The 18,266-nt window shown below is 49.8% G+C and overlaps 1 protein-coding gene across 3 annotated transcripts in view; it reads right to left on the reverse strand.

Annotated features, from left to right (window-relative positions):
• The window catches only part of LCP2 (lymphocyte cytosolic protein 2), a 43,446-nt gene extending 26,568 nt beyond the window's left edge, over positions 1–16,878 (reverse strand). The window contains exons 1-4 of one of the 3 annotated variants that reach the window (XM_047785298.1): positions 16,861–16,878; positions 15,821–16,066; positions 10,930–10,992; positions 5,954–6,000 (exon numbers count right to left, since the gene is read on the reverse strand). In XM_047785298.1, coding sequence (XP_047641254.1) covers positions 5,954–6,000; positions 10,930–10,992; positions 15,821–15,898 — 188 coding nt within the window. In that variant the 5' untranslated portion in view covers positions 15,899–16,066; positions 16,861–16,878. Of the gene's footprint in view, positions 1–5,953; positions 6,001–10,929; positions 10,993–15,820; positions 16,126–16,860 lie in introns of those variants that run through there. The other 2 variants (XM_047785381.1, XM_047785211.1) reach the window with 2 other exon arrangements.
• Between the last annotated feature and the right edge of the window lie 1,388 nt (positions 16,879–18,266).

An 18,266-nucleotide genomic window follows, 5' to 3' on the forward strand; every position in this document is an offset into this window, starting at 1 on the left:
CAGGCAAAGGACGGCACCAGTCTGCATGGTGGGTTAGTAATAAAGGCAGCCCTCTCCCCACAACACACACCAACCAGCCCCAGAAGCCAGGCTCCCCAATTTCCAACACATCCCTTCCTGTGTTAAAGCCCCTGATACCGGCAGCCCCCTGGGAATGAACGTGGCCCACCTGGGAATGACTCAGGTTACACTCCTTCTGCGGAAGGGACCACCTCAAGGTAACAAGTTTGGCCTAAAATAAAATTGCTAAGGTAGCAAACGTAGACTGGGCCCGCCCCTCTTCTTGCTTCCCTCCTCATCCTCCAGGCCCCCTCCCCCCTCTTCCTACTCCCCAGGAACTGCTACTGGGACCCTCCCACCCAGCAGAGAGACAGGATAAAGGAATTTTAATAAACACGCTGGGGACATTAAAGGACAGAGAAGGATCGAGGGCAGCGTTGACTCCTCCTCCATCACAGTGCTCACACTTCGCTAGGAGATGCTTTAAAGTGGGGGAGGGCTTCCCAGCAGCCTCTGGATCACACCACCGAAACCCTTATTTCGCTTATTCTCATGGTTCTTCTGCTTCCTTTAAGTGATTGTTTTGAGAAGCTGATGGGGTCCCTCTCCTTCCTCCTCTGACACAGGATGGAAGGGGGGTCTCTAACAGTCAAGGGAGCCCTTGTCTGTGTCCCATGCCCTGGCCAGGGGAGGTGGTGGTGTGGCTGCAGCCGCTGCCCCCACCCTGTCACAGCTTCATTCAGCAATGGGCACTAAAGGGCCTCTAAGTGCCGGGAACTCTCCTGGGGCTCAGGGTGCCTTGGTGAGCAAAACAGACAGAGATCCCTGCTCTCGAGGAGTTTGCTTGCTAGTGGAGAGAGGCAGACAATAAACAATGAGCATTTAAGGAAGTGAAATTCTAGGTGAGCACTGTGGGTACACACATGCAGTGGCGGCGCGGGCTGGGTGAGGGGGACGCGAGAGCTTGGAGTGTGGTTGCAGTTGAAAACAAGTGGGCCTGGGCAAGGAGGTGACATTTCAGCAAGACCTGAGGCAAGAGTGTGGGCGGCCCCTCCACACCCAGCCCTGCAGGGCCTGGTGGGGCCCCGACCGGCTGGAGCCACTGCTTTGATCCTGAAAAGGCCCCCTCTGTCCCTGCACCTCCGCTTACCGGTATCTTTAGCAGCCAGGCTGGAGGCTGCCGGGGCTCTAACTGGCAAAGGAAGGAAATGTCAAACCGCAGGCCTCGCGGAGGAGCAGCCCAGAGCTGAGAGCCAGCAGCGCAGGCCAGCAGCCCAGCCTATAGCGAACACAAGCCGAGCACCCAAGGCCTCCTGCTTTGAGGCCACCGCAGCGCACACTTTCCCAGCGGCGACCACTGGCGGGGGCGAGTGCACAGGGCGGTGGCGCTGGTGGACAGGAGCCAGAGGTCGCTGCTACCTCTGTGGGCAAACCTGTAAGGTTGCACCCCCACTCCCACACCCCCGGAACACCAAGTGACAGTGAGCGGCCAGAGGTGACTCATTCCCCCTCCCCACAAACCCCAGGCAGCACTCAGCCCCCAGGGAGAGAGGTGGAGGGGCTGGGCAGCTGGAAGACTCTCTCTGCTCCGTCTTGGTCCCAGAAGTAGAGCAAACCCTCCCACTGAAAGTTAGGCCTGTGGCAGCAGGTAAGATCCTGCCATGACCGGAGTTCCAGCCCCATTGCACCCCTAGCTTGCTGCCTGCGCGGGCCAGTCTTGAACTTCTCAATTGAACCCCCCGCCGCCCCTGCCCCTTGATGATAGAAGGCACAGAGGATGGGACGGTGGGTCCTCGTCGAGTCTGACTGCAGCATCTTACCCAAGGGCAGTGCCCATCCTGTGACCTGAGACAAGGCGTTTGTTTGTCCTCCCTAGACCCCAGTTCCTCATTAGCAAAATAAGGGTATTGACCTTGGTTAGAGAATCCCTGACTGGCCTGCCCATGGGGATTACACGGGTGCACCTGTTATAAACTCTGATTACCAGGCCCACCAGAGACTTTAACCCCCCAGAACCTCCAGGGGAGACAGTAACATCAAGCAGCCCGTTAACCTGGCTGATTCCTATGGTCTGAAAAGCTTGTGAAATCATCCCTGTTATTATTGGCATTCTTTGCATTGTTTTCAAAAAATTAAAAAGGAGGAGGAGAGGGAGGAGGGAGAAGACATGAAGGAGGAGGGGGAGCCTGTGGAGCGGGGGGAGCAGAAGGCAGGGTCTCTGTCTGTCACGCTGTGTTCCCCTGTTGGATCCTCCCCAGAGACCTGGGCTCCCTTTCAGTGATCCCTGTGGTTTACCAACTGTGGATGGAATCTCCCTTAGAGGGTCTTGAAATCAGCGTTTTCTGGTCCCATAGACCTAAGAAGGAAGCGATGAGAGAAAGGCAGGCAGGCAGAAAGGAAGGCAGGGAGGGAGGAAGGAAACACACAGAGTGGAAAATACCCGAGTCCCCAGCACACAGTAAGAGTAGGTGGTATTTCATGAACACTCTGTTTTCCTTGCCTGTGCTGTCACGTGTGTAGTTGTGTGCCAGCGTACAGCATTTTGCATAGTATGAGCTTTAGATGAGCCTCCCCTGTCTCCCGCCGGGTGGGGGCAAGGGCACAGAGTGAAGGGAAGGTGGGGGACTACTCCTTGACTCCAGTTTCAGAGGCCCCTGGCCCTTCTCACAACCAGAACCAGGCAGCAGCTGGTGTTGCTCAACACTGGCCTCTCCAACCGCCCTCCTCCAACCTGCACTGCCCGTCTGTCTTCTGATGTCACCTCTGTGACCCTTGTCCCGCCTCCCAGTCCACACTCTCACTCCCCATCTTGCTTTCTCTCTGCAGTCCACCCTTTAAAGGAACAGAATTCCACCTTTAAAAGTCAGCCTCCTTTTTTTTTTTTTTTTGTCTTTTTGCCTTTTCTAGGGCCGTACCAGCGGCATATGGAGGTTCCCAGGCTAGGGGTCTAATCAGAGCTATTGCTGCTGGCCTACACCACAGCAATGCCAGATCCAAGCCACGTCTGCAACCTATGCCACAGCTCATGGCAACGCTGGATCCTCAACCCACTGAGCAAGGCCAGGGATCAAACCCGCAAGCCCATGGTTCCTAGTCAGATTCGTTAACCACTGAGCCACAACGGGAACTCCAAGGTCAGCCTCCTTGAACCAAGAGCCAAACCTTCCCCAAACCTGTCCTGTCATGCAGGGACCCAGGGAGAAGCCAGGATGCAGGCCTACGGCTCAGGCCTCAGACCTCTGGAAGACTAGGCATGAGAGGGGGAACAAGACTTGGAGGGCACAGCAGGGTCTCCCCACTCCCCAGCCGCATCCCCCACCCCAACAGTTTTACGCGTGTTATTTGAATTGTGCCTCACCATCATTTTGCGTAGCAGGCAAGCATTGTTCCCGCTGTTACCAACAAGGAGCACAAGGCTCTGGGAGAGGTATTTGTCCAAGGCCCCATGGCGGGGTTGGGGGCCGGGAACTGAGCCAGAAGTCGAGTGTTCTGGACTCAACATTGCAGAAGAGGAGTAGCAATTGGTCCAGAGGAGGCCCTTCTCATGTGGGGAGGACTGCGTACTTGGCCAGGGATTAGCCAGTGGATGGGAGCGGGAAGGATCGTGTGGGAGGTAGATCTTGTCATTGTCTGCATTGTGCTGGGGGCTGGCACACTCTTTAAGAGACCCAAGAATGCTGTGTTTAGCCCCGGACTCTCCCTCCCCACTTCCTCTCTTCCTCCTTCCCTGCATTCCTGGCTCAGGTGATCGCCAAGTGGATGAGGCAGAGTCAGGAGACCTACAGGTGTATGAGGCAGACAGACACACCCACAGGCTTGACTGTATCACCTCGCTCATTGGATCTTAGCCCATCCCAGCCTAATTCCGCTATATTATAAAGAGAATCGTCCAACATCTATCTGCTGCCTACACCAGCACCTAACCTTTGCCCTCTTCCTGATTTTTTAAAGTTGTACTATGGATTTAAATGTAAAACTAATAGTATTGGGGACAAAAACAAAAATCAAAACAAAAACAAAACCTCCCAATGGACATCAGCAGATTTTAACACATATTTTATGGATTTAATCAGAACACACTGAGCTATACCAAGGGTTTTAGGCCCTCTGAAAAGGCCCTTTGTTTTATTTAAAAACCCTCATCCGTTACAGTATTTTTGGATCTTGAGAGAGTGACTTATCTGCAGACAGAGAACATTTCCTCCCAGAACCTGCCTTCTTACAAAATCTATTTAGTACTGGTGTTTTTTTTTTGTTTGTTTGTTTGTTTTTTACCATCAGGGAGGGAAATTGCGCTATTCTGAGGAGTGTAATCTTATTTTGGCCTGATGTACATAAACATAATTTCTTTTTCATAACCCTTTAGGGTGATGATCTAGGCAAATGAACCCGTGTCCAAGGGAGTGAAGCAGATAAGCACTGAATATCTATATGCGTCAACGATGGTGCCAGGCAAGTTCTGTGGGCTGCCTCCCTTCAGCTCCACCGCTCCCCGAGAGTTCCTCTTGCCCATTCTATCAAGGAGAAAACTGAGGTGAAGTGTCTTCTCCAAGTCCCAAAGCTAGTAGTGCAGAACCCGCTTTAGAACTTGCATCTGCCTTGCTCCAAAGCCCATGCCTTTCTATTCTTTAATCCTCCCCCATTAGCAGGATAAGATAATTAGTATAAATCTGAAATTGGGAGTTTCCTTTGTGGCGCAGTGGTTAACGAATCCAACTAGGAACCATGAGGTTGTGGGTTTGATCCCTGGCCTCGCTCAGTGGGTTAAGGATCTGGTGTTCATGTGAGCTGTGGTGTAGGTCACAGAGTGGCTTGGATCCAGCGTTGCTGTGGCTGTGGCATAGGCCAACGGCTACAGCTCCGATTCGACCCTAGCCTGGGAACCTCCATATGCCAAGGGTGCAGCCCTAGAAAAGACAATAAATAAATAAATAAAACCAGCTCAACTCATAAAAAAAAAATCTGAAATTGTGCTCATCGGGATTTTGCATAAAAGCATTAGAATAACTAGCACATCTTCCATGTATGTTACTAGTTACTTCCCCATTATTTCCCCTAACTTGCCCACTGATCCTTTGAGGTCGGTTCTGTTATTGTCCCCATTTACAGATGAGAAAGTTGAGGCTCAGGGAACTCAGGTGACTTGTCCACAGACTCAGAGCTAGTGAATGGAAGAATTGGGTCTCGAGTAGTCTGACCTCAGAGCCTACACTTTTACTCACTAAGCTTTCCTCTCTGCCTGTTCAGATCTAAAATAATAACCTTTAAAAGAGTGAGCCCATCTGGTTCGTGTAACCCGTTCCTTCATTTCATAGACTAGGAAACTGATGGTGATCTAGGACTCATCCCAGAAGCAGAGCTGGAATTGGTACTTACTACACATTTGTACTTGAAGTTGTCCTGTAGTTCCCTGGTGCACTTTTCATTGTTTTGTTTTTATTCTTTTTCCTCTGTGTGTTTTGTTTTGGATAGTTTTCATAGCTCTATCTTCATGTTTACCAATATTTTATTCTGCAGCGTCTAATCTGTTGTAGCCCCAGTGTTTTTCTCATCTCAGATATTACTGGTTTCATCTCCAGAAGTTCTGCTTGGGTCCTGTTGTATTTCTCATGTCTCAACTAATTTTTTGAACATACAGAGTACAGTTATATTGTCCTTGCCTGCCCAGTATCTTTGTCAGTTATGAGTCTGCTTTGATGCATTGGTTTTTCTCCTAATTATAAGTGATATTTTCCCCCTTATTTGTCTATTAATCTCTGATTAGATGTTTGACATTGTGGGTTTTACTTTTGGGGAGATGGATATTCCTCTATCCCTATAAATATTTTTAAGCTTTGTTTTGGTATGCATCTAAGTTACTTGGAAGCAATGCTTTTTTTCATTCTTGCTCTGGACTACTCCCCATTCTAACCTCTATCCCCAAAGCACCCAAGGAATTAGAGGTAGTACTTACGGCACCCGGAGCTTAGGGAACTTCTGGATGTCATTCTCTGCCAGGTTCTGCAATGAAGACAGCAATAGGTTACAACCCACAGGAAGGGCTCTGGGCCAGGTGAGTAGAGTGCAAAGCAATGGGGAAGAGTAGGGACTGCAGCAAACTGAAGAGTACACCCCACTCACCCATCCAAAGTAGACAGCTTCTAGATGTTGCATAAAAGCCTGTGGTCCTGGTGTTGCCAGATATTTTTCATAGGGAATCCTAAAATCTGGATTTTATATGAAGTTTACTGCGTTCTAAGTATTGACAATTTATTCTCAAGCAAATAAAAACCATGAAAGCTAACTCTGTGGGACCACACAGAACTTGTTTTGTGGGCCGAACTTGGCCTTGCTGTGACATCTTCCCTAGACTCTCACCCCAGAGTTCAAGGCACCTCTCAGCATCCATATGGAGCAGCTGCGAGGAGCCAGCCTGGAGAAGGAACCCATGCTTTGTAACATCATCACACCCCAACTGCCTCTTTCACGGGGGTTATTGGTAGAATTTTCTAGATGTGAGCATGCAATAAAGAGGCTTTCCTGAGGGAGCCAAGAGGGAAAAGGAGGAAGAAAGTCATATTTGTGAAGAGCTGACTTTGGACCTCGCCTTCAGCACCTTGATTAATTCTCACATCAACTCTGTGATGTAGAAACCACCAGCATTGTTCCATTTCAGTGAGAAAGGCTTGGGGCTGGGGGACGTAAGAGAATTTCAGCTTGTAGGTGATGGAGCGGGGGCCGGGACCCTGTTCTGTGGCATCTGTGGTCTGTGTTCTTCCTGCAGGCTTCCCTCCTGTCATGTCCCAGCACTTTGAGTGTCCCCATGGAAAGGGGGAGTGTGAGAGAAGCACCTTGAAGGGAGGAGGAGAAGCAGGGGTGCCAGAAAAGAGGGCGGCACCTTTCCCAGAGAAACAATGCTGATGCAGAGAAGGGGCCCTGTGAACCTTCTCATTGAGGTCAGAGCCCCAGTGGTTAAGGTAGGAGCTCTGGAGTCAGACAGGCTGGGTTCAAATCTTGGTTGTTTCATTGAGCACAATTAGTCTCTCTAAGCTGTTTCCTTATCTGCCCATTGGGAACCGTATTAACCATAATAGCCCCATTTCAGGGGTTGTGAGGATTGAATGAGGTGAGTATGCCCTGTGTTGGCTAAATGTATGCCACACCTCTTGTGAGTGGTAAATGGGGGTTAGATGAGTCATTTGTGCTCCTAGGAGGTGGGAGCAGCTGGAGTCTGGCTGGCTCTTGGAGGTTAGAGTCTTTGCTGCTTCTGCTCTGGGCTGGGAGCTGCCTGGAAAGTTGCTGGCTGCCTTCTAGGATGAACCGGGCATACTTCGCTTTGAGCCCCACTGGCACAGGGGCTGGGGCATCTTAGCAGTGTGCTTCTGGTCTCATCTGCTCCAGCTCCTAGTAGCAGAGTCTGGCTCTGCCCCCACATCAGTCCCCGTGGCAGGGCTGGGCCAGGAGTTTGCCAGGAGTCGTGAGACAGTCAGGCTTTGGATCAAACTTCTTAACTTCTTAACCCTGAGCCATGGCATCTCCTTTATCCAGAACCTTCCCCTTCTGGAGGAGGCTACCAAGACTCATGTTTAGCATGGGGCATGACATGTAGAGGGCTTCCTGGAAGTTGCCAGAGGGATGAATGCTGAGAACTGGGCAGCTGGCCGCTGACTTCTGTTCTGCTGAGTCAAGGACATAGGCTGGGGGAATTTTCGAAAGCAGGTGAGGGAGAAGGTGAGTAGGTGTGCATGGCTGGAGACGTAGAGAAACAGGATGTTAGGAAAGAAGGGCCTTTAGAACAGGGATAGGAATGGGGAGGAAAGATGGAAGATGGTAAGCCGGATTTTTGGAGAATTTTGCTCTGTGATATAACCTCCTCCTTCAAAAACCTCCAGCACACTCTGAGTTACTTGTACAATGAGGTGGAGTTAGACTCGTGGCTTTGCAGGACCATGATGACATGCTAAGTGTGTCCTCCACAGGGGCAAGAGAGAGGAGAGCTGAGAATTGGGCCCCGCCTGGAAAGGCGAGGTGGCAGATGCCGCTGCTTGCCTACCTGATAGCCACTCTCTTTCTCCCTTACTGTCAGGACCTGGATTTTGTTCAGGGCAGTGAATGTTCCCAGCTCAAAATATTTAACCCCCTGGACTCCCTTGCAGATGACTGAGATCATGGGACTCCGTTGTGGCCAGTGAGGTATAACCTGGAGGCTGATGGAGTAAAGCTTTGGGGCAAGTTTCCCTGAAAATAAGGGGGAATGCACCCCACCCTCATGCACTTTTGCCTTTTTTACTCTTTGCCCTTCTCTCCTTATTCCTGCCTGGAATGCAGATGTGATGCCTAGAGATGGAGTGGCCCAGCCATCTTGTAACCATTAGGATAGAAGCCATAGACTCTTCCCACTAGTTTGGGGGGCCTGAGCTCTCAGTGGCTTCCTTCAGCAGTTCACAGCTCTGAGTGTCCACCTCTAGATTTCTTATCACTTGAACAAGATGAGCACCTATTTGATTAGGCCCCTATGGTTTGGTTTCTGCCCAGCTTTCTGACCCAACTTCTAAGCACACAGCCTTCTCTTTTACAACCTTCTGGAAGCATGGCACCTCCAGTTCCCCACCACACTTCTCAATGGAAAAGAAAATTACAGCAAACGAGATTTAAAGGACCTGGTAGCTCCTACGCTGAAGAAAGAAGAAGGAAGACAGGAGGGAGGGAGGGAGGGAAAAAGACTAGGGTCTTCCACCCCTGCCTCTGGAGCTGTACAGTCCTGGGTGTTATAGACTGGAAGGGGTGCTAGATGAGATCAGGTCCCAGGCTGTACCCAGACCACCTGAGGGGAGGGTGGTTTCAGCAGAAGCTGCCAGGGCAGGCCCAGGTTCTGCTCCCTCCCTACTTTCCTGGCATTTCATTCCCCTCTCCCCACTTTCTCCCTTCACACAGGATGAGAATGTGCAGATTCACTGAGGGCCGGCAGGTCCCAGATATTGAGGCAGAGGAAGGAAAGCTCCAACCGAGGCAGCAACCCTGTCTTAACAGGCCTGACCCTCACAAGGGGAGCACTGGGGGACTCCCAAGAGCTAGGAGGGACTGTCACCCGCTGTCATTCAGTCCCCTGTGCTCTGCCACTAGAGGAGGGAACAAGGGGAAGCTTAGGGAGGGCGAGTGCTTGTTCGAGGTGACCCAGGGCATCAGGACCATCCCCAAGGACGATATCTTACTCTCTTTCCGCTCAGCCCTGGGAAGTCTTGTTCTCAATGCTAAAGGCACCGGAAGGAAATACTCAGATTTAGCAGGAGGTGGTGGTGTTCGAGAAGAACAACAGGGAGTTCCCACTGTGGTGCAGCAGAATCGAACCCGACTAATCTCCATGAGGATGCGTGATCAATCCCTGCCCTTGCTCCCTGGGTCAGGGATCCGGTGTTGCTGTGAGCTGTGGCGTAGGTTGCAGATGCAGTTTGGATCCTGCGTTGCTGTGGCTGTGGCGTAGGCTGGCAGCTGTAGCTCTGACACGACCCCTAGCCTGGGAACCTGCATATGCCATGAGTGTGGCCCCCAAAGCAAAAAAGAACAGCAAAACTCCCAGAATTCTAGTGGCTCAAAGCTCAGAATAAAGAAATAGCAGTGTTAAAAATTTGTGCAGTGTTATATTAAATTAAATGTGTGCTTTAATCTCATTACTAGGTGCGTGACTTTGAATAAATCACATCTCACCTCTGTACTTATTTCTTTAGTTGTAATTGAGGTGGTTGCAGCCTTCCTGAAGATCCCTTTCTGCTATACAACAAGTTTCTAGAAGGCAGAAATCCCATCTGAATCATCTCTTTATTCTCAGCACATGGCAGAGTCTTATATGGAAAAGGAGCTCAGGAAAATGCTTTTCAAGTGAAGAGCAGGGTGAATGAATGATTTATTTAGGTGGAACAGTAAATAAACATGTCTTACATGGCGCATGAAAGAAAAACTCAGACCAATAAGGGCAATAGGTTTGGTCTCAGCATTAAACTTAAGAGCTGCCCAGAATGGAACAGAAGGCTCTTGGTGGTAGTGAGCTGACTGTCACTGAAGGAATTCAAGAAGCTGTTGCCCACTCCCCCCCGCCCCCAACTCCAAATCCCCGTTGGGAACACCTGCCCCATAAGACCTTTGAAGTCTTGTTCCTCCTTCTTTTTCAAACAGTGAAGAAACATGGCGATAAGGAAGGGATTGGTGCAGTCAGGGTCTCTCTTACTCAATAGCAAAGGTGTCTGTTCAGGGAAATGTTCAGACTACCTCCCCAGACACTACGCAGTGCCTCTAACTCCACCGATTAGAGCTGCCTCCCTTTCCATTCCATGGCTCAGTCCTTAATATGCAGCTGTATCTTCATCTTAGGCTTGAAGCTTTTTGCAATTATGATGAGGCGGAGAGAGCCATATCACATGTGTGTTTCATTGGCACAAAACCAACTATGGGAATTGAGTGGAGAGGAAGAGGGACATAACTGAAATAAGGAGGGTGATTCTACCCTTTCTTCCAGTCAGAGAGTATGGACTCCAGAGTGAGATGGGAAAGAGAACCTTCTGTTCTCCCAGACAGCCTTTTTTCCCCTTGGCCTTCTCAAGTACAGGGGGTATTTGAATAGATTTTCAAGAGGTGCGTGCGTGCGTGTGTGCGTGTGCGTGTGTGTGTGTGTGTGTGTGTGTGTGAACTGTAATTGAATTCCTCCTTATGCTTTGACTTTAGAATGTACCTTGATATCAGTGAAAGATCTGGGGGTATCCCAAACAGGAGGATGCTGAGAGGTGACCAGAGACATTCACACAAAACTCTGAAGAAGGGCACGGGCTTTGCAGGGATCCTGAAAACAGGCATTGCCCTGGGCATCCCCAGGGACAGGGTAGACCACTTGGCCCTGCAGCCCTCAGTTAAAGTGCAGAGAAGCTTTGGCCTCCATGTGTCGGACTGGCCAGCACTTACCAAAAACCTTGGCCCGTCGATGTGATGCTTCCTCACGGCCTTTTCACAGTCCTTGTAGTTGAGCTGCAGAGAGGCGGGAGGTGCTGTCAGTGTGGGCAGGCTCCTGCCATTGGTCCCCCTCCCTCGCCTGCCCCAGAAGCTTAGCAATTTGTGGTACTTGCGGCTAGCCAGACTCCCGCCTTCTCTCCCCTGTCTAACAGAGGGACCCGGTCCCTACCTCAGGGCTGCTTTCACTAACCCCTTGGGACTCTCTGAAATGGAGAAATTGCCTCGGTCCACGGCTTTGGGGCCAACCCCTACAGAAGAGAGTGCCTTTAGAGTCACAAAGGGCTGGCCCTATGCTGAAGAGCTAAAGACAAAAATAAATAGCATCTATCATCTGACCACCCAAAGACAAACTCGGAGAACACAGTGATGTGTTTCTTTCAGTGCTTTTTACTAAGCATCTTGCTAAACATAATTGAGGTTTTTGTTCATATTCAATCTCATCTTGACTTTTCCCTTGAAATTACCTGCAAATGACCATATAGGTACGACCTCATGTTATTTATTACAAGCTGATTTTGAATATTATTTTGATTTACTCCCTGTTGCTAAACAGGTTGTTACTTAAGCTGCTGCCCCAATAATGCTAATAGAAACTTCTAATAATTTTTGAACACTTGCTATATGGGAGGCACTGTTCTACATATTTAAACCAATTTTAAGTCATTTAGACCTCACAGATAGAGAGTCTAAAGACACGGAAAGTCAAGTTGTTTGTATAAGCTTCCATGGGGAACAAGTGACAGAGGTGAATCGGGCTTCAGAGCAAGGCTTTAATGTCTGTCAGAAATGTTCTCCTTTTAGGTAATAACAGTATAACTTACACACAATAAGTGAACAGATTTTTTTTTTTTTTCTCTTTAGGGCTGCACCTGTAGCATATGGAGGTTCCCAGGTTAGGGGTCAAATCAGAGCTATATCTGCCGGCCTACGCCAGAGCCACAGCAACGCAGGACCCGAGACACGAGCCACGAGCCACGTCTGTGACCTACACCACCACTTATGGCAACGCCGGATCCTTAACCCACTAAAAGAGCCCAAGGATTGAACCTGCAACCCCATGGTCCCTAGTCAGACTCGCTTCCGCTGCGCCACAACGGGAACTCCAGTAAGAGAACAGATTTAAGTGCAGATGAACATCCTATGCAGACCACAGTCTAGAACATTCTGAATAGTTTCCTGCATACAGTTTTTTTCTTCTGCTTTAAATGGTTTAATTTAGATTTTCGGATTGGAGTTGTAGAATCAACAGGAATGATCATTCTAGGGTCTGGATTGCTTTTCTAAAGGGTCCCCTCAATTAACAATTGAATCAGGTGTCTGTTTTACTTCATCCTCAACAGCATAAGCATTTGCATGTGAAATATCTCTAAATGATTTGATGTCTCAGGCTAGAGTATTTAAGATTAAATGCTTGTCTTGAGAATCCTAGCTTCTCTTCACAGGGATGGGGCTTGCAGTTTGTATGGCCGCCTTATTTCAGACAAAACTTAAAATCTTGGCCTTTTCTTACAGCCAGCACATCTAAAGCATGAATGCAGTTGCTCTAACCTCAAGGCCTGCTAGGGTAGGATGGTTATGAGAAAGCTCAGGAGAAGCTGATTTAGGGGTCATGTAGAAAATAAGCAGCCTCTGTGGAACTCCAAGCACCCCTTTTATCTACATACTGTGGGGTAAAATGGTTCTAAGAATATTCAGCTGGGTTTTTTTTCTTTTTCTTTTTTTGGCTGCCCAGCAGCATATGGAGTCCCCGGGCCAGGGATCAGATCCGAGCCGCAGTTGCGACCTAAGCCATAGCTGCAACTACACCAGATCCTTAACCCACTGCCCTGGGCCAGGGACTGAACCTATGTCCCAGCACTCGCAAGATGCTGCCAATCCTGTTGCACCACAGCAGGAACTCCTCAGTTGCCTTTAATTCATCGTTTTCTCATCATTATCAGTTGACTCTCTGATTTTGCAGAATGCTGGCTTGGACTCTAGATAGACACACAGCCCTACAGACTGGGGCCTGCCTGGGAGTTTGATTCTGAGCCAGTAATATCTAGGCCTGGGAGCAGCAGTATTTCTATCATATGCTTAGATGATTCTTTTGAGTGCTCAGTTTTGGTTGGCACTGGTCTGGGGGAGGTACCTAGTGTTGTAGCTAGGCCCAGAGAAGGGAAGGGACTGGCCTAAGGTCACACAGTGAGCTGGGGACAAAACCAGGATTAGAACTCACAGGTCTCTGGAAGTTCCGGTTGTGACTCAGCGGTAACAAACCTGACAGGTATCCATGAGGATGTGGGTTTGATCCCCAGCCTCGCTCAGTGGGTTACGGATCTGGTGTTGCTGTGAGCTGTGGTGTAGGTCACAGACTCGGCTAGGATCCTGCGTTGCTGTGGCTGTGGTGTAGGCTGGCAGCTATAGCTCCTTTTCAACCCCTAGTCTGGGAACATCCATATGCCACAGGTGTGGCCCTAAAAAGAAAAAAAGAAAAAAAAACCCTCATAGCTCTAAGCCAAAGTCTCCTCCACTGCATGGCCCAGGATGTCTTCCTGCCGTGCCAAAAGAAGTCGAAGAGTTAAAGAAACTTAAAACATGACCTCAGTCCTCAGAGGCCTACGTTCCAGACAGAGGATGAGCTGCACGTAGCTGAGATGGTGAGACACAAAGGCCCAGTGATCTGCATGATGTCCCCAGCGAGGGTCTAGTGAGCAGAGCAGGAGAAAGGGAAGATCAAACACGAGTGGGCCCCCCTCCGCTAAAGGCCTCACACATGCATTTCCTTTGATTCTCCCAATAATCCTGTGAGGTTAGTCACTGTTAGGATCTCTATTTTACTGATGAGAAAGCCAAGGCACAGAGAGGTGAAGTAACCAAGGGAAGGTCACCGAGCCAGCAGGTGGCAAAGCCAAGATTCAAACCAAGGTGTGTCTGGCTCCAGAGCTGGCTAGGGAGGTACTTCCAAGGGGGGCAGGATCCCAGTGCTTCATTAGAAGCCATACCTGCCAATAGGACTTTTGCTGGCTAAGGTCTTTCCCCAGATGACTCCATGGTCAGTTCACGTGGCATTTGCTCTCTGGGGGAACTGAGGTGCTGAGGGTTTGAAGGGTGTCTCTCTGCGTCTGTGGGGATGCTGGGACCTCCTGGCTCTCAGGTGTCCCTCGGTCTCCTCATTCCTGCCCTCAGACCTTTCCTGCTGGGAGAGGGAACCTGTCCAGGTGTTGTGGACTCTACCCAGAGTCTGAGGTCTCCACAAAGAAAATTCTTCCTTCCCCCAACTCAGGCAGAGAGCCTTCACCCTGAATCATCCTGACATGTAGTCCATCTCCCTGTACTAAGGGGAACTTTACCCATAAATTCTTCAATTGCTGTACAGGGTTATGTAATTCCTATCACGTTGGAGATGGGGCCTGTCTCTGCTTCTCAACCCATTCCCAAGTATGCCTCAGTAATTCCTAATTCTTTTCTCCTTTCTTTATTGAGGCAATATGCCACTTTAGAGCGCCTTAGTAAATTTCACATGTGGCTCTAATGTATTTGGTCCACATTTAAGGAAAGTATTTAAAAACACCCTTCAAAAGTCGGTTATCTCAATGATCTTTGTACCCGCAGTGCTGAAACCTAAGTTTTTATGATCTTTTGGAGGTAAAAATAACAGAAATGACGTGCACAAAGAAAACCCAGCAAGTAACAGGATCTGTGGGCTGTGCCTCTATCATGCCACACCCGACTCAACATTTTCACATTTTTCTTAGGCAAGAACAGCAGTGACAGGAAATACCCTGGTACCATATAGACCCCAAGCTGGGCTGTGTGTCCCAGGGAGCCAAGGCCACCCCCAAGGAAAACAGAACATTGACTTAATAACCTCTAAGTTCTTCACTTAAAAGTCTTATCTTTGTGATAATTCAGAGTATCAACCGAATTTGATGTCACCCTCCAGAGATGGGGTGTTAGAAACTCAAATGTCCCTCATAAGACATCGTATACCTTGGACAAGGACAGAGGGTACCTAACTGAGTCATGTGGCTTGGGATCTGCCCACGCAGATGTGCCACTGCAGCCCCACCAGCAGATGACCAAGCACAGGGATCTTTGAGCATCTTCAAGGCTGGAAGGCAGGACAAAAACACTCTGGTCTCTGCCACAACCTTGGCCTCTGACCCCCACCCCAGCAAATCTTTTTCTCTTTAGGGACCCCAGTTTCCCTAGCTATAACCTAGGGCTCATGTCAGTCTCCTGGGCTGCCTCAAAAGACCCTCATACAGCTCCAGTGAGACTCTGTCCAGGTAAGGGCCTGAAAAGTTCTCTTTCAAGGTCACGAGCAATGACTTGCCCAGACACCCTCTCCAGCATCGTTCATCATAGCCTCTGATCCCGCCTTTCGTCTCTCGTCCCCCAAGACTCCTTGTCTCCACTTTCTAGCAAGTAGTCTCACTAGCAGGTACCGCAGTTCTGAGTCTCAGAGCAGGGACTTTGAAACCAGACAGGTGTGACTGGAATCCGGCCTCTGTCATATGTAGTCCCTGGGGCTTTGGGCTGGTTAGCCTCCCTGAGCTTATTTTGCAGCTGAGCAGGGAGGACGGCAATCCTGGAGGGAGCTGAGTGGGACCGGGCCTAAAGAGCACAAACTCCAGCCCTGGCACCTAGGAGGTCCGTGTCCCTTTGAGACCTCTCTTCTCCCCAGAAGGCACTGCCAGCAGCACTCAGCGGCAAATGTCTATCTATGGTGCTGGCTCGGCTGGCGAGATGGCACCGGGCTGGATGTTCCGCTGCTGTCTGTCACGCCTCTCAGGTTCTGCCCAGGCTCCATCCTCAAGTACCTCCCCAGCCCCGCCACCCACAAAAGAGTAAGGCTCACCTTCTTGAAATAGTCTGCGAGGCTGTCGGCGTCCCAGGCCAGAACCTCGGAGCGAAAGGGCACGTTCCTGAATGCCATGGCTGCTCACGAGCTGCGTGTGGCTGTTGCGCCCATGGACAGAGAACCCCAAATCCAGAGCACAGAGGCGTCCTTGGCTCTTCCAACTCCCAGGTACTCTCTGGAAAAGCCTCGTTGGAGCAGACGTCCTTTCTGCTGTAGCCTGATCCCAGAAAGCAACAGCTTCCTCTGCGAACAAATATGGTCTCTTCTCAGAAAACGACTCAGCAAGTTTCCTTTACCACTTCCTCTGCCGGGCTCTAAATAACTAAACAAGGAAGCCCAACTCTGGGGGCTTGAGAGTCAGAGAGAACTACAGGGCTGGTAATTCCCCACTGGCCTGTCCACGCAGCCCAGGGAGGGGCGATCAAGGGGAGTTTGAAGTTTCCATTAAAATCCCTGCACTCAGATGTCTAAACCACATTCCTGCTCGTCTGGGTCTTTGCAGATGAAATCTAACTTGACGGTTGACCTAAAATGTAGACAATCTCCCCCATCAGTGAAGGGGAAGGAACGTGACCTTTTAATGCCTCCACCCCCCCGCCCCGGGTTTCTCAGAAGGATCAAGTTGAGCTTCTTTGGGTTGCCTCCTTATAGATACTATGAGAGCATCCTCTGTGAGCGGGTTGATGACTGGGGCATCCAGGGCTGAGAAGGGGCTCCCCTGGGCAGACCCCAGCTTAATTTCTGATGTGACTGTTTCCCTGCTGTGCAACCTCAGGCAAGGACCTAAACTCTAGGAAGCTCAGTTTCCATACCTGTAAACTGGGATCGCAGAAGAATTGCTTCGTGTGCGTGTAAAACTGAGATGCATTTAACTAGACAAACTTAAGGGGGGAAAGTTAAAGGAAGAAGTAACAGTCGCTGTTGATGCTGTCACATTTTATAGTCACCCTGTTCCCACCATATATTGTATTTATTATTAATTTCTCCATATATTTTATGTAAAGAGCACATCCCTGGGGACAGGCGATGGGACTCACCTATTTTCTCAGTCCGTCTCAGACTCTGTACGCTTCTTGTATCGGAGACTCTCCTTCACTGAGGGTGAGTCCAGTGTCTAAAGGCAAACATACGTGTGCACCATCACAGCCTCCAAACACAAGTTCGCCGCTCTATCTAGTGCTCCGTGCACACACACACAGAGATGGCTATCTATCCAGTGGCTTGAAAAATGAACCACGCTCTGTTACACTTACTGAGTGATGTTAAGTTGCCCCCAAGGTGGTGCCTTCCCGGAGCTTTCTCAAGGCGAGCTTTGGCCATGCACAGTTCCCATCTTATGTACAATCTAAGCAGCCCCGTCCTCACTGCAGTGCACCTGCCTGGCCAGGTGGTTATGCCAATGAGGTCTGCACTGCCTAGGCTTAGGACCTTCCTGGAAGCGCTCCAGGAACCTGAGCTGATGTCATCCTCACCTCAGAGGGTGCTGGGGGCCTTAGCTGAAGCAGCCCAGGCCAAGTGCTGCTCACAGGGCTGGAACCTAAGAGCTCTTAATAACGGGTCGTGCTCTCCAGCACATGGCCTGCTGTTCCAAAGCTCCACCACTGGTGGGAGAGGTCACTTCATTTTTCAAATCCCCAGGAGAGCTGCCAATGATAAAAAACCATTTGAAAAGAGAGGAAGAGAGAGAAATCACATCCAAGTAGGGCAATCAAAGAAGATGTAATGGGATTAGTTGGCGTTGAAGCAGGGCCTTGGAATATGCCGAGGGAAGGCATTCTGAACCTGAGTATGCATGTGTGTGTGTGGGGGGGGGTGGTGTTGGGCTGTACTTTGTGAACAAAGCACACCACATCTGTAGAAAGGAGCATTCAAGATCATCAGCCTTAGAAGGAAAAGCGATTTTGAAAGTAGTGTTCACCCACACTCCCAAGAAAAAAGCATCTACAGGAAAGCAGAAGTTGGAATTAAGGTATAGCTAAATATTTAGGCTCTTTTGGCAGAATTATGCAATAAAAGTGCCAAGATGGACAATCCATGGAGCCTGTTTAGAAGAGAGACACCGGGGTTAAGGAGCCTGAGTGGCAGTGATGACGGTGATGAGAATTGTCACAAATCAATGTGTGGGGTCCTTCATCTGGGCCAAGGAGGGGGCTGAGGACTCTGCACTCATTGTCTTAATTTATTGTTGGCACTATTATAATTCCTATTTTCCAGAAGAGAAAGCTGAGGCTCAGAGAAGTGGAGCTCCTTGCCCCCCTTGCTCCAGCATGTAGATTGCATGGCAGGATCTTGTCTGGAACCCTCTCTGAGCCCAGAGCCCCTGTCCCTTACCTCTCTGCCACCGTGGGGCTCTGAGATGTGACATAAATTGCCCAAGGTGGAGCAGGGCTTCCAACTCAACTCTGTCTCCAGAGCCTGTGCAGTTTCCATGGAGAGAAAGTGG

The sequence above is a fragment of the Phacochoerus africanus genome, chromosome 1 (assembly GCF_016906955.1).
Source record: "Phacochoerus africanus isolate WHEZ1 chromosome 1, ROS_Pafr_v1, whole genome shotgun sequence".
Taxonomy (NCBI): domain Eukaryota; kingdom Metazoa; phylum Chordata; class Mammalia; order Artiodactyla; family Suidae; genus Phacochoerus; species Phacochoerus africanus.